Genomic DNA, 16,701 nt, shown 5'->3' with positions numbered 1-16,701 from the left:
CCGATAATGAAAATATGTCGCCATACGAGTATATCTGAAATCAGCTAACAGCCCTCATTAATCCTACATTTCGTCCATAGTTAACTGAGAGTGTAGTACCATCTGACAAGATGAGCTGGCATGGTGCGACTTGCGTGTAGCGATATGAGCCCGCCCTTAGAACCAGTTTTCCCCTGGTGAATTTATGAACTCAAACTTGATCAGGCTTAAAGTTCTAAATCCCAGCTAGTGCTCAAATGAAGACGACTAAATAAAAAAACAAAGGTCGTCTCGAACGAAATGAGTTCATGATAGACGAAGTTGAATTTTCCTAGAGAACGCTGGGTGATATGTGTGCCTTCAAGCGTAAATACGACTTCATGCCTCCGCCCAGAAATGTACGTGCGAATTGTTCCGTTTCCTTTTAACATCAAAAACATAGTTTTCTGGGCACTGTAAAGCGGATTTAATAAAAATCTGATTTCGAATTTCGAAGCCTTTAAGGCAAAGCGACAACGACAGTAGCGAGCTATTCGAATAATCACAACGCGCAAATTATCACGAAGGCCCGTTATGTTTGCCGCTTTTGTGCTTGTTAGTTGCCATTATTACCTGCAGTGCTATCATTCTAATGCATTTAGCTGGCCAGGCGACAGCCTCAAAGCGCTAAATCCCTAGAGCTAAGAGGATTATAGTGAACTTTTTCCTTATGTTTACATGAGGCGTCGTCTGCTAAGTTATAATACAGGAGCAAATTAAGCCAGTGGAGGTAAAGCTGATACGAGTACAACTACAACAATGCTAATGCAGGTACTTCTCCATCTTCAAGGACTACTACAACAATTCCACTGTCATTGGAACATTAATGTCACAGCACATAGAACTGTCTGGGAGACAGCCGTGTCTGCATAAAATCTAACGCTATCGACGTGCTGAAGGCGCATATTAGCATGCACACACACGCACGTACCCAGCCACATAGAAGCTCTACAAATAGTAGCGCTACGAATCGGTTGGATCGGTTAGCCAGAGCGGCCTGGGCCAATGATTCGTTTTCTCTCCATTTCTGTAGCACATTTTCGCTCTATCGTTTTGTTCAAACTTCAGTTTTAGCTGTTGCCACTTCTTAAACACTCAAGTGTTCGTTCAACTAGGCCAAACGCGGTTGTCCTTTGGACACGCTACACTCCTGGAATACTTTAGCGGCGCTTTGTACTGCTTCGTCGCCACGGGAACACCGGACTCTCCCCGACGCCGTAGTCTTGTGCCAAGCTAACGCCACACAGTGTGATCTGTTAGAACAAACGCTTTCGATAAAAAAAAGCCGCAGCAGCTTTGGTCGTAGCAGCCTTCAGAGGCAAATTCAGCGAAGCACGGCAAGCAGGGTCTCACCTTTGTTTAAGAGGAGAAGTGGTGGCCAAGCCGGGGACGAGCGCCTATTCGATCGCTCGGAATAATTTTCGTGTTTAGTCTCGTTCGGCTGGACATCGCTGTGGCCGGTTAACTCAGCTCAGCTTCGAATAGTCTCAATACCATTCATGCGGCTCCCTCCCTCCTTTGTAGCGATTGCTGCGTAGACGACGATAGACGTGACATGCCCTGTGAGCCCCGAAGAAGCCGTTGCTGCGAAGCAAATCGAACAATAAACGCAACAGTATCATCATCGCTTCTTTAACTTGGGGTGATAGTAACGCCGTCGCGGACAATCGGACATTTTTTCCAGACCTCCGACTAGCTGTCTCATCGAAGTTGAGCGAACGTCAAGTTCGGGGAAGGGTTTACAACAAATTGGGCTTGCTCACCTGACGTGACCGACCGTGGTTAACAAACGCCGAGCAATAGCAAAAAGCGGGGTTCGACGTTACCTAGCAAATGTTTACTTCCACCACTGTTGTTGTTGTTATTGTGTTGTCGCTCTTAATGCTGCTGCTGCAGCTCCGCTAACTTAACTAAACTTATAAACAGCCCGTGACCGCCGGCGGTAACGCCGGGGCCACAACATGCATCGCTGCTCCATTGCAACTTAGATAGAAGAAGAAAAAGAAAAAGTGCACGAATGAAAATGTGCCATAAATGAAGAGAAACACGGTGCGAAGCAGATAAAGAAGTCAACAATGAACTAACTAATATTACTACTGACTGCTACTGAACAGCTGTGCAGGACCTGAAAAAACTGGTACGTCAATGGCCACTCACAGCTAGTCTATGATTGACATGGCGGAGAAAAGGCTGGTATAAAAGAAACAACCGCACAGTGGGCAGGGGAAACGACGATGTTAGCGAGTTGCCATTGCACTTTTATCGATGCAGCAGCTGTAGCCTTCGGCAGCGATCGCCGACTAAACGGATGGTGTAGCAGGGGGCAAGTAGTCGGTTGAGCGCAGCATAGCGCACGATATCGGTCACACACACAAAGTATTTCACCGATAGGAACAGGCAAATGATAAACGCAAACAGATCGATCACAAAAAAATATTGAATAGCCAGCAATAACAACAAAAACTGTTATAGACGTATCGTCCATAGGAACAATGCAATTACACAAAACATAATAATAGCAAATGGTAACCCTACCATCAAATACATTGACTAAATTAAATAGACAGAGCAGTTTAGCGAAGACAGCCAAGACGGAATTTGGCCGATAAATGCATTTCGAAGTATTTAGCAATAGGTTAACAGGTTGTCACTAGGACGTGCAATAGATTCCTAATTGACTTTGGTATGGATTTCAAAAAAGTACGTTTCGAAATAGATATTAGTCTTTCAAGTATTAGATATTAGGCCTCATCTTGAAGACAGTAGTTAGTTTGATACTATGGAGGAGCGTCTTCTTTAGACCAATAAATATACTGTGCTGTTTGTACATTAGATGAGCGTGTTGTTTATGTGACACACATTATGGATATATACGTCAAAGATACGTAGTAGCTAGGCGTCTAGATTAAATATTGGATCTTAAAAGATTTTAACCTGATGTATTTAAAACAGTAGTTGACGAACACATTCACTTGAAAGGCATGCTACTTTCTTTACCACACATATAAAACGTTACGAATGTCGCTAATTTTCATTTATAGGTTCAAAATAAATAGAAGCCGGTTGTGTCTTGTCGTTGGTTTACTTCATTTCTACGCAGGGCTGTTGCAGCTAACACAAGAAGCCAAACATACCGACTTCAGTGAACATATACTTATGAAGCTCACATCTCGAAGTCAAAAACGTGTGAGGTTATGGTTTTCGAAATACCTATTACAGGATATTCCCTATTATGTTGGTAAACCTGTCCAAAAATTAAGCCCGCTCACACACTCCGCCCTTCAAATAGAAAGCCAATATTTTTTTTCTTTTTTTTTTTTGTTTTCTTAAATACAGAATACAAATGTTGAACGATCCACAATATTGCGAATTGCTACGTATAGATTTCTTGTCAAATATACGAACAGATAATCCAATCCGTTTTATGAAGAAGTTCTAACTGTGAGCTTCTACGCTCGACATCCAAAAAAAAAGCGGAACTTAGCTGTGGCTTTAGGTTTTCTATAACTTATCTTCTTAATCGGTAATGGAGTCTATTGTCAATTTCTAGAATAAGATCTACCGAAAAAGAGGATCCTGGGCATATTTTAACTCGGATTCATCAGAGCATTTTACCGGGATGGTAAAGTGGCTTTTGCATCATCAAAACGATGGTAGCAAACTTATTTTGTTTCAACTCAGAAAGCCAAGTAAATTTGCCACCATCGTCATTTTTATACTGCTAAAGATAGCTATGTTTGAGATTATAAAACTTACATGAAGATCTTAAATATTAGTTATTAAGAATATAACGTAAGTACCGCCAAGTACTATTCTAGCCTTGACACAATGTTGGACAATTTGGTACTATCAAAATGGCAACGACGGCCAATGTTGCTTAAAATATAATGAAGCAAATATCGCAGAACAACTCTGTTACAAACAAAAATAGCCTCAATGAGTACCACCAGTACACTATAAATATATTTCTTAGCTCGTACACCGTTTTGACAAAACCTCGGATCCGAACGAGGTGTTCCACTCCTGGAAAAGTTTAAGTGTCTCACCAAGGAACTAAGAGTAGACTCCTTATTAAATTTTTATTTGACTACTAACAAGGCAAAAAGGTCATCAATACCCGCGACTTCAATACTGTTTGCCATCGAAAACACCAAATAAACGTGCCAGGTAAATTGAGTGTATTTGCAAATGAATAAAACCCTATTTTGACCCCCCCCCTCCCCCAGATTGCTGTGGGTTGCACAAAACTTTATGGGCTAAATTTTTACAAAGATTTACGCGGTCGGGGGAGCAAACGTCCTCGAAGGCACTTTTTTTTTTTGGTTTAATAACGGCTTATAGACATTTAACGGTTTTTAAAGAGAATGTAAGCTCTCTAACTGTATACTTGTAAGTAATATGAGACACGGTAAAAGTTACATGAGACATTAATGACTGTGTTTGACACAGCTGTAGAGGACCACGTAAGATTGAAGGAATCTGTGTTTAAAAAACGCTTGTATTCTTAGCTAGAGTATATATTGTCTTGTCAAGTTGGCTAGTTCGTCCACCATAGGTAGTCATGTACGTACTTAAATAGTGATACATCCTATGTATGTTCAAAATTGTGAAGAACACCGTGAACTGTGGTCATATAAACTTCATCAATTCTCCGTGCCAAAAACTTCATGCATTCTATCATGCTTTTGTGTGATATAAAGCCCAAGACGAAACTCAGTGTTTTTACGTTTATATAAAGAAGTCAAGTTGCTTTTTAGCTGAAAGATTTCAGGCTTTGACAAAAAACAGATTACTTACCTATGTAGCTCCCATTTATTAAGTGTTTATAGCCATACGACTGAATTCATCTATGTTTTATATTGGGAGCCATACAATTACAAAATGCAATTAATTAAATATGTTTATATAATAAGCTTCTCCTCTAAATGCATAGGTTCCACAACGGTCCCGCCATACAATAGCGTTACATTTTGTTCTATCATTAGACATTAACTAGATTTAATTAATCTCAAAATATCCTTGTATGTATATATATATATATATATATATATATCGAAACACATTTACAGCCTTTTATATAAAGCGTTATCCGAATGTTTACCTATTATATACAATTAGATCGGCGTAACTGCAATAATAACCGCCAATGTCATATGTGTTTAATTATAGTAAGTTATGCAGATTAATAAATATTTACTGGTAGGAGGCTGTGATTGTCAAAAAAAAAGCTGCTAAAGATTATACCGCTGTTGCCCCAGAAACTCAATGGTTACGTCAGTATCATGTTGCGTCGCTTCTTCTTGGGGTAGCTATTTTTCTCAAAGCAACCCAACAAAAGCTATTTCACAGCTTATTTTGAGGTTGTTTTTACTCCTAAATATTCATTTAGATATGCAACTATCACAGTCAGTGAGCACCCAAGCTGACGTTGCTTAATAAGCGAAAAAACACTATGTATCGTTCGCAAATTACACAGCAAATGTGGTTATGTTGCACCACTCTGGCCATAAGCGACTTACCGTAACCGAATCCTCTGCTAATCAGCAATAACAGCGAGCGGTACATCATCGCTAGTTCAATATTTATTTTCAGTAGGGTATCTGCGTTAGACTGTGAGCAATATATGGTTTGTTCATGGATGGGCAATATCTGGACGTTGCACCATTATGCTCATGGTTCACGCTAATAAGGTTGTGAAAAAATTAGGTAATTTTCTTCTATAGACTGTGACTTGCCTGCGTAAATTAGATGAAGCAGATGCTGGCGTTGATCGACCGGGATGATGTGTCATGCAGGACGCGAGACGCCGCTGTAGGAAGTGGTTAGTTTGGGCTAAATGCAATTGAGGCTCACGTGTTGAGAAGTAAAAAATGTTCATAAAAGCTGTGGTATGAAGCTGTTTTTATTAGTTTTTTTTTTTTTTATAAATTAAGTTTATATTTAGAAAAATAGAAAGGTTATGTCTCGAATTATTCTTGAAAATTCGAAGTAAAATGAATTAGGCCGAATACAGAACGAAACATAATTTTAAAGGTCCAGTAACAGGCGATAAATTTATAGGGTAGGCTTGCATATAAATTGGCACTTTTGCGGGTTTGGCATTAATAAAGTAATTCCTTACTTATTATTTTTCTACTTGGGTCACATCTGCTAGCCTCAACGCAAACGGCAATATTTTCGCCTATGACGTGTCGGCAGTCATTATGACTTAGACATATTCCATGTATAATAACTGAAATAATGTTCATAATAATCTAACCAGGTTGCGTGGTGCGTTACTATTTGTGTTTGGTGCGTGGTATAATTACTATTTGTCTCCATGTTATATAACAATATTACTTTGCACTTCTAAAGGTCGGTTGACAGAGCTGCAAGATAAATACAGACAATACAGATAACTAATTATCGAAGCCGTTCGGAGCAATCATAGTACATACCATTAAAAATACAAAATAACCGTTGTATAGAAATAGTAGTGCAAAGCAGCTTAACCAGCACTAACCAAATTACATAAACAAAGAATACTTTTGGAACTTCGACGTCAAGTAAACCAACAGAAATGATCACTGAAGGATATAAGAAAATAATGCATTCAGTCAAAAAAAAGCAATCTCCAATATTTGTTCATTCATGTACTTTTAGAGTAGTGATAACGACGGCAACGATATTAAATGCTTATTTTTGAAGAAGTAGATTCAAGATAGCCTGTAGAGCGTAGAGTTAGAGGATTTAATTGGTCAGAAATATGATTTCTGTTTCGAGTCTTCGACAAGTATTTTCTTTTGTTTATATTCATGTATGCATATACCGATTGCATATTGTATCGTTATTATTATCATTACCGCACTCGAGTGAATTTTTCATATATGGGCGTAGTTTAGCTTGCAAGTAACTGAAGAAGTAAGCCCAGATTGCGTTGTCCCGAAACCCTAGTAGCATCACCACACAGTTATTAATAATAAAGCTACGATAAACGCGCCTAGTCGATATGATTGTTTTATGAATAGTATGCCTTTAAACTCGCTGCTCTACTACAGCTAAACGGGTGATCTTACAGAGTAGTCGTTTTTGATGAAATTCGTGCCAAAAAAATGGTCGCTGACTACATGGAGATGCAACTTCATACCGTTTTGTGCAACTGAGGCTATTCTTTGTTTCGTCAAAACTTATGCTAAGGCGTTTCTGCTGTTTTCAAATATTAAAAAAACCGTACGACAATTACAGTCTGCTTTTAGAATTCCTTTTCTGTACTTCTATTTTTTAAGTATTATACGTGGGATTAAACCATACCTATGGTCGGTACCAGGAGGGTTAAGCGCATCAGTTGCTTGCTTTGAAGATGTTTAAGACTTAACTGACCATTCTATTTCCTTTTGGGTTATGCCACACGAGCTAAAATGTCAATTCGTTTATTGAATTCAAGAAGCCGATTCTAGCCCTGAACGGAGTGTGCATATACCCAACTGAAGTGTATAATATCGCGCTGATTTACAACACTAATAATAATTATGTACTATATAATTACCATGCACGCTCGACTCATAAGTCTGTTAAGAGTAAATCAGACAAGTTCGATTAGACCTTCTAGCGGAATGGAGTTCTTTGCTATATAGCAGAAATTATTTCTAATTTAAACACACTAAAAAATGGCTAAAAACATTGAAAAAAAAAGTCTGGCAAATATAATGATATTGTCAGTCAGTCAGTGTAATTATCATACAATAAAAATCACACACCACGCGTCGACGGATCGTATAAAATATGAAGGATATCCCATTTTGTTTTATTGAGATTCATCAAATTCACACAAGTTGATATTTATATTCATCATGATCATTTATTATAGTTATTTATTATGTTTATGATACTTGAAGCGGAAATCACGCTTAATGTGTTGTTACGTACCAAAGAGACGTTTGTCTGTCGTTCGACTTTTCTTTCGTTTTTTTTGTTCCCCGCCACTACGAGTGTCTACCGCATACTTGTACATACCTTAATTTTTGTCTTCAGAATGTGCGTATGCTTAAAAGAAGACGAAAGTTATAACACGGCTGATTTCTTGTGACGACTTCCTATTCCTTCGGAATTAACTAGCAATAGAAGTCGAAGTAGAGAAGTGGTAATGATAAAATTGATTCAGTTTGCTATTGATATTTTATGTGTGTATATGCCAAAAAATCTAGAACGAAGTACGGTTCATAGACTGCTATTACTTTTGTTGTTCCTAACCATTGATGTTATTTTTATTAACTTAATCTACGCTATCGTCGGAGCGGCACGGAATAATACAGTTGCCGTTTGTACTACCGTTTGACTACGGTCGCCTTGTGTTGAATTAATCAACGTTCAGTTAATTGCTATATCACTATCGCAGTAATATACTGATATCAACTGTGCGTGAATGTGTACACTAAGTTCATTCGTGTTTCTAGTTTCATGTGTGCGTTTGGCGTACACTTTCGGTACGCGTGACACTTTAACGCCTAGCCACATTATTGTTGTTCGTCACTGTGATTATTACTTTACCGCTAGTTATTAGCATTCCCACGGGATCATAGCATGTTGAATATTGTACCAGTGGGGGGAGCTCTTTGGAAATGCGTGTTGTTAAAGTCCTATTTACTTTAATAGATGTAAGTATATGTATGTATATGTGTGTATTTATGTATACCCTTGATCGTCCTGCTTATGTCCTCACTATGGGCTTATTGTGTTTGTTTGGTCCTAGTAGGTTTGTTTGTTCAATCAGTCGATCATTTACTCATTTCCGCTAGCCTGCCCTCAGCATTTGAGGGCACGCTTTTTGTTGAGATAGCGTGAAGTAGTCTTCTTTACAGGTAGGCCGCCTTCTTTGATTGATTATGATGACAGTATTATTATTACTATTGTTACGCGAAAAAAGTAAAAAAATGTGTTTATTTCTCTCTCTGTCCCCCTTGCCGTCTGCTATACTTCTACTAGCCTATGAGTAGTGCATTTAGCATAATTATATATGTATAGAGTTATATACGTAGGATAAACTGACGCGCGTACTTTTCCGCAGATCATTTTGAAAATTGTAGTAGCAGAAAATCTAGAGCAAAGTTAGTGAAAGGTATTGTAGTAATAATAGTACTTGGCAAAATAAAAACGAACACGGACTCTAAAATTCCAAAAATAAAAATTGGAGTTCTTGCGTCCCTGTTTCGGCTTTAGAGTCAAGTTATGCTTGGGCCTGATGCCAAATATTTCGCTTGTTCTCAACGAGGCCATCTCCAAACATGACTTGACTCCTGTATACAGTTGGATTAATTGTTTGTCGCCTTTTTGTTGTGGTTACAATGTTCTTGTTGTCGTGCCACCTATTATAAATATCTGCTATGATGTGCTTCAGTCTTGCGTGCGAGACTGTACTATGCCCCTACGTCATGTGGAGTGATACAGATTTGATAATCAGCTACTATCCAACTGCTTATTTAAGAGATGGGCAGCATTAGAGGGCATTGGTCGTCCTAATAGTTTCTTCTCTAGGCTTCAGTATTGGCGTCAACAGCCACCTCGTTGGCGGGCGTATCAGCAGCCTTCTCAACGGCCTTCTCCGGCGCTGCTTCGTCGGTCTCCATTTTTTCAGCGTCTTTGTCCCCCTCCTTATCGTCTCCATTCTGGGCCTTAGCTTCAGCGGCATCGCCATTACTCGCTGGCTTAACCTCCGCTTTTGCCTCATCGGCAACAGGCTTTTCGACGTCTTTAGTTTCTTTCACCTCTTCAGACTTAGCCTTAGATCCTTCTTCATTCGTGTCCTTAGCCTCATTTGGCTCTGCCGAAGGCTTGCTCTCACTTGGTGTCGCCTTGGTTTTGTCGGCATCGTTAGGCGGCTCGCTGACTTCTACCATCTCTTTATCGTCGTGAGCAGCGGCAGGCTTCTCTTCGGATTTTGCAGTGCTTTCCTTAATAGCAGCATCGGCCGCGAGGTCAATGTAGCTGCCCTGAATAAGCATATCGGACGTAATGTTAAGCTTTTCCATGATTTCCTCAGCGACCTTTTGGCCTTCTTCCACTGTCTGGCCATCACGAAGCATGACTTCGAGTTCCATGAATTGACCAATGCCTTCGACCTGTAAAAGGACAATATTTAGCGTCAAAACATTTATGAACGAGCGTAAGCTGGTTTGTAAATAGAAGCGTTGTTAGTTGTTTTAATGGAAGCCGTCGCCCAATGAGTGTGTCAACTTTGTCTTATAACAAGGATAAGAAATAATCATATTTACTTTCACTGAATAGTCCAAAACTTCTGTCGAAGTATGGGCTGTTTCAACGCCATTATTAAACCTAGGTGGAGTTACATCCAATAGTCATTAGAGATAAAGTTTTAAGTTCAAATCTAACATTTACTACCTTACGTTAATATCAATGCCGCAGGTAAGACTATTCCGATTACTAACTATATGGGATATAACTGTAACAGGGTTCAGTACGTAGATGAACCTAACGTCATAGCTGAAGCTTTTAGCAACGTTAATCTCTAGCGTATGAATGTATTAAGTATTGTCGGGATGTCCAGCTTTGATCGATCTGCTTCGCACTGCGCTGTTTGTAGTATACCGGATATGTAAGGTCTGAATTTAGTGCTTTTGGTGTTTTGTTTTGATAGAGTGCTATCAGTGCTGCTAATAGGTTTCAATTTTTCGTCCTCAAACTTCTAGATATAAATTGTTACTGCCTGAAAAACATGTTTGTCTGGAAGCATTTTACTTAATTTTTTCTTCAGGAATTTCATTGAATGGATGTTGAATCACGAATGTATTGCTTTTGCATTAAGTGAAGTCTACGTAGCCTTAATTGAATATGCGTAACGAAATTAGCGGATCTGGTAACTTAGGAAAACTATAATATGTCCAAAGTCGCCAAATGAAATGTGAGGTTTAATTCTACAATTTACTCTATCATACGGATATATTATCCTATTTTTCATTTTTTCTTTGGGATTTTCAGTAATTTTTACAGAAAAAATATCTTAAGAAAACCTTTTCTATTCCTGGCTGATGTTACACTTCAATTTAATTATTTCATACTTTATAAATATAATCATTTTATCAGTCGTCATGAGGATATATTTATGAATAAAATCAAGCTTGGCTTTATCACAAAGTTAATCAAACAACCTCGTTTTAATAACTTCGTAGGTACTAACCTTAGTTTTCTTCAGTTATTTTTTAAAGGAACTTGCCAATATAGTTTTTGGAAAAGCCATAGAAAGGCTGCGAAACAGGTTTGTTTGTAGATGAACACTAGAAGTAATAATGGCGTAAGTTAGACGTCCAGCCATATTGTAAAATTTAAAATGCTTTGCCTAAATAATTTTCTAAAAGAATCCAAGATAAATTTATACTTTAATATGACCTTTATATATGAACTTTTAATTGCCGAACACTTTACCCTGAAATTATGCTTAATATAACGGATGTATGCATGCGTGTTTTTGTATGTATTATGTGGGCGTGCATGATTTTTTACGTGTGTGTGTGTGTGTGTGTCTGAGCGTGTTTGTTTGTGTGTATTTGGACGTGTTTATGTGTGTGTGTTTGCGTTCGTGTGTGTCTGTGTTCGTGTGTCTGCGTTCGTGTGTCTGTGTTCGTGTGTCTGTAGTCGTGTGTATGTGGTCGTGTGTATGTGGTCGTGTGCATGTGGTCGTGTGCATGTGGTCGTGTGCATGTGGTCGTGTGCATGTGGTCGTGTGCATGTGTTTGTGTGTGTGTATTTGTGTGTATTGAGTTTACCTTGTCGATGTGAATTCGAGTTTGGTCGACTATGTAGAGGAGTCGGATCTTCCTAATTTCTCCTCGCGTTCCGTAAGCCTTGGAAAGGGCATCCTTTAGGCTTGCCGGATCTTCTTGAACACGATGATTAACGAAGTCACTCTTTTTGGGGCCGGCAACATCATTCCTGCAAAAATTACATGGGTATATAGCATAATAAGTACATGAAACTTGACAGGATAGATGATAGCAACAGAGCACTATGAAACGCTATATATGCTGTGTGCCACATGTAAAAGATTTCGTTAATTTTTTTGGGCTCCGCGTTTTCTTTGAAGTCGGAGTTTTTAGTCGGTTTACCAGATACGTACTAATACGTCCGTATAATAAGCTTATATCTCAGTTTACTATGACCTCTAAAATATAAAACGCTTTTATATTTAGAAGTTTGTTAACCTCATCTCCAATTGTAACATTAATTAGGCTAATCGGCGAGTAATGTGAATAATGCTTCTGTCAAAAACGAACAAAAACTATGCATGGGGTAATAATTGAAGATGCTCAATGTTTTTTATTTTTTTTAATTTTTAAAATGCATGAAAAACTTAAGATTTCACTTAAGATAACTCGCCAGACAAATGCTGTATACACATATTACTGTGCCCAAAATAGCATCCTAATGCCACCTACTACAGTAAAAGATAAAAACGTATTTAACGTAAGTTTTAGGGTCAAAATGGACAGAAACTTTATCAATTCCGTATATTAAGTAATAATCTTTTAGCTTTTGTAAAAACTATTTTAGTCAATTTATTTTGCTTGGTTTAAAACTAGACATTCAGTTTTATGCTGATTAATCGTATGTAACAATTGATCCTTGTTCAAATCAAAGATTTTTATATAGCAAGCGTTATAATTTTTATCCATGATGAATAAAACTGTAGAGGAGGACAGGGACACAGCACAAAATACATTAACCAGGCGGATGACTACTTATGGTCGTGTTTTCCTCTTAAAAGGATACAGCTGACACGCATTGTCGTAGCCAATAAAACGATTTATGTAAAGTGTCAATGCAGATAAAGTTATAACACATTTCTGTAAGCTTTCCATGAGCTCCATAGCTACACCGTTCAAAGGTGGGGTGAAAAAAGAGGGTCATTGGACCCCATTCAGGGAGGGCAGGTCATTGGACCCAGCAATGGTAATCCCGGAGCAGCCATCTTTACTTTGCCCATTCCTGCCTAAGCGGACTTGCAAAACCGACTCACACCTAATAAGTTTTATCTGATGAACTTAAACTCCAATACGAACCTAAAGTACCCAGTAATGAAGAGATTCAGTTGCACAACATGAATGATGGCGCGACAAAAACAATCATGTTGAGACGCTAGTGCGTTTGAACTAGTTTTCGCATGATCCACTAGTCATCGATTGGCCAAAGTTGTTACGGTTTTTTTTAAATAAATGTACTATTCGTGCAGCGTATTCGTGGTGGGCAGACACAAAGGTAGCAAGCGAATTAGAAATGTGGATGTCGCCACTATTTGAAACCGATTGCTGGCCATGCGTATTTTGTATTAACCGCTTGTTTTCGTTGGCACTTTCACATCAAACCCTGGCCGTTCCTAGGAAGGAAGAACCGTCTCGAAAATTCAAGTTGCAAAACCCCCACGAGCAACGGTCGTTCTACAATAGAAGGAGCGGCGATCGATTCCATACGATGCAATGAAGGTGCTCTGATGCCACGCTTCTCTAGGGACGCCACGAAAAGTCCGCTCTCTCCCCTTGCTCGCACGATCTGGGCAGAAACGAAAGGCTTTGCACCCCTGAGGTCTATTTAGCCGCCCGGTTTTCGGATACATAACACTATTGAAATGTCACACGAACACAGAAAAAAAACTCGCTAACCGTATGGGTGACAAGCTTACCTGTCATAGAAGATCAGCTCGGAGGACTCCTTACCCTCACATTTGATCTCGCGGAGCTTGAGGCGTCCGTTGGTGCATTTGAAAAACGTGTCACATTGCTCGAGCGTCGTACACTCATCCTCCTTAAATTACAATTAGAAATAATTAATTTCAGTTACTGGAGCTGCAATCAGTATTGATTCAACGCTATAACAGTGACGCGGTGTCACCTGACAAAACCTAATAGGAAACGCTATCCTCGCTTTGGAGTAGTAGGACTACGCTTGGTTCGGCAGGGGAAAACTTTGACGCGTCTTTTGTGTTTCTCCACCTAAATATGCTAATTTTCCTACCTTAGGCTGGTAGACCTTCTTGAACAGAGTGTGGAATACGTCAAAGTCCTCAAGACGCGCCTTGATTTCGACGTTGGAAGGCATATCTGAACGGGAGAATGCGTGCTAAAGCTACTTGTTACCGGCCGGCGTGCGGAACTGGGGATTTGACAAGCTGAGAGCTCCGTACCGAAGCCGCCAAACAACGCCAGAAAATGGGCGATCGCTCTGCTAATGCTCGGATGTAGTTGACTCCGAAGTTGCGAAAGCGCGGAAGGCGTTCATTCCACCGTCGAACCTCTCCAAAAGAGAAACTGAGCGCGGCACAATGAAGAACACATTTTCTTTCCATAACTTTTATGAGACGGAAATTAAATTAGATGAATAAGAATTAAATGCGCAAAATATAGTCGGGACATTTGGACTGGAGTTGAGAAACCGATTATTAGTAAAAATATAATAAAGCATTGGTGCTTCTATGGTTCAAGCTCATTTGACGATTGTTGTAAGGAAGCTATTTTACATCAACTTTTAGATTCATCGTAAAATTATAGAGAAGACATATAATCAAAGAATTAGTCCGTGCGGTAGCTCGAATGTTATCACCCGTGGCACTCCGCTCTAAATGCCTCAAGGCATCAGACTGGGGCTGTTCAGTAGTTAACAGGAGTTATGGCACATTGTTTCAAAAACTCAATATACAAGCTTATTTATTTCTGTATTTCGTCAGTTTATTGTTTGCATACGTGGATTGCTCTAACTAAGAGAAAATATTCAGTCAAGTGCTGCCAACTGGAAAAAGCATCTCACTAGGTTCCAGAGTGACTAAATTGGGCAATCGCATATGCGAACGATAAATTTCTTCGCGAGGTTTTATCTTTGATTACGCGTAACACAGATAAACGGTCGCTCGTTCGGATGCAATCCTTACCGAACTGAATCAAAAAACACATGCAAAAAAAAACTAGGTAAACTATATTTTGTCTACTGTTTTCATTAAAAACCCTATATGCTTTAGGAACTCGAGATAATTCAAGGCATATAGAATGAAAAAGTTTGTCTGTGTCCGGCATACACTGAATAAGCTTAGCGCGTCTACTGTGAACATATTCAAAAAAATTGTTTACTTTTGTGATAATCATTAAAAAAAAAACACATTTATGCTACATCGCAGTGCGAACAAGTATACAAACACTTATTTCTCTCTGCTTAGTTCACCAACTGTCGGAAGAGGGGCACAAACTTATCATAATTACGATTACTTTCTCGTTATGCTATTGCATGACTACTTATCAAAACGGCGAAAAATGACTGCGACGCCACGATAGTCTAATTTCGGAAATATGTCATTGCCAGTTGATTCTTCGCGAAATTTTGTGTGACATAACTAACTAATTACAATTATACGGTGGTAGTGTGACACACACCTAAATTTGCAGCTACTACAAAGACGATTTGAAGCCATCAAGTGAGTCTATTCTGTTTGGAGCCATTTTCTTTTTCCTTTATATTCATTACCCAAACAACAGTAATTTAACAAGTTAATTTTCTCAGTGTCTGTCATTCTGATTTGCCAAGATTCGATGCTGTCCCTGCGAAGCATGTAAATATTTGAACTCCTAAAGTTTCTCCTTATTATTATTATGTATGTGTTGTCATTATTTGTAGAGTTCTTCCACTTGCAATAGCACACTTATATAGTAACCCTGAAAGCGTAATCCACCGCACCGATGCTACTATAATCCGATAGTAAATTATGAACAAACTATATCACAGAGGACCGCAGCCGACTTCCCGAAACGATTTTGAGTGTGATTTTGAATCATTGGCGGTTACAGTTTAGCCAATGGTTTGAATTGGAGGATCTTATTCCTTTACTTGGTACGAGGTTACAACTATATATGCATGAACTTGTTCTGTAAACAATGCACTTCAATTTAATGCAGTAACTTTTTTGACGCATCTTCGAATTCGGCATCACATTGATTCGCACGTCCCTTGTAAGAGTGAAACGGCAGAGATTATGGTTTCAAATTCTACGCATTCCCTAATGCTGTTTCATGCAAACCTCTCCTGAATTTTTCAGCCACTGAAAGTTTTCTTAAAAAACTGCGTCATAATGTCTTTCTTTACGGTGGCGCCGTTTTTCCGACCTAGCAGATTGTCTACCTTTTTTGATAAGTTGCTTGATTTATACTTAATGCAGAAGCAGCAAAAGTCAAATGGGTACCAAATCAGTGTAATAGTCTAGCTTTTACGCAAGTCATTTATGAGCAATATGAATATATTGTGATTGATAAGGAGGACCTTCCAAGAACATAGATTATAACCAATTCGTGATAATTGCAAAAAAATAAGTGCGAGTCTAGTCAATGTGCCGCAGACTGTTGGATCAGACAACGAACCTACCACAGTAAAAATGACAGTTTAGCCTCTTCCTCAACAAAATAAAATCGCCCAGCATATTACTTTTGTAAAAAAAAATCTGAACGGGAACAGCCTACTCTAAAAAATATTTAACGTAACTTTTAAGATACTTTGACAAATGTCACACTCAGCTGATTCAATTACAACAATTTTCTCGATTGCTAACGCTGCACTCGTTTCAAAAGACGTGCAAGCATCTCTACAAGATGTACTATTCCATTCTGCTTTTTAAAGCAGCTTACCTAATGATTATCTATGCAAAAGACGTTTCGAACATAT

General features: G+C 38.8%; 1 protein-coding gene across 1 annotated transcript; it reads right to left on the bottom strand.

Moving 5' to 3' along the window:
- Positions 1–7,760: 7,760 nt before the first annotated feature.
- On the bottom strand, positions 7,761–14,226 carry LOC111253144 (uncharacterized). The gene is made up of 4 exons (XM_022812144.2): positions 14,017–14,226; positions 13,685–13,806; positions 11,775–11,940; positions 7,761–10,112 (listed from the first exon to the last, which is right to left on the bottom strand). The coding sequence occupies exons 1-4, from the start codon at positions 14,098–14,100 to the stop codon at positions 9,525–9,527; spliced, it is 960 nt and encodes a 319-aa protein (XP_022667879.1). The 5' UTR covers positions 14,101–14,226; the 3' UTR covers positions 7,761–9,524.
- Between the last annotated feature and the right edge of the window lie 2,475 nt (positions 14,227–16,701).

This window comes from Varroa destructor, unplaced genomic scaffold, assembly GCF_002443255.2.
Source record: "Varroa destructor unplaced genomic scaffold, Vdes_3.0 BEIS01000006.1, whole genome shotgun sequence".
In the NCBI taxonomy this organism is placed as follows: Eukaryota; Metazoa; Arthropoda; class Arachnida; order Mesostigmata; family Varroidae; genus Varroa; species Varroa destructor.
Note: the sequence above shows the minus strand (reverse complement) of the source record. Positions and strands in the feature narration are given on the sequence as shown.

Coding starts and splice junctions, on each gene's coding strand:
- LOC111253144 (XM_022812144.2), bottom strand. CDS start 14,100: ATGCCTTCCAACGTCGAAATCAAGGCGCGTCTTGAGGACTTTGACGTA. Junction 13,807..14,016: donor AGAAGGTCTACCAGCCTAAG/GTAGGAAAATTA, acceptor TTGTAATTTAAG/GAGGATGAGTGTACGACGCT. Junction 11,941..13,684: donor GAGCTGATCTTCTATGACAG/GTAAGCTTGTCA, acceptor TAATTTTTGCAG/GAATGATGTTGCCGGCCCCA.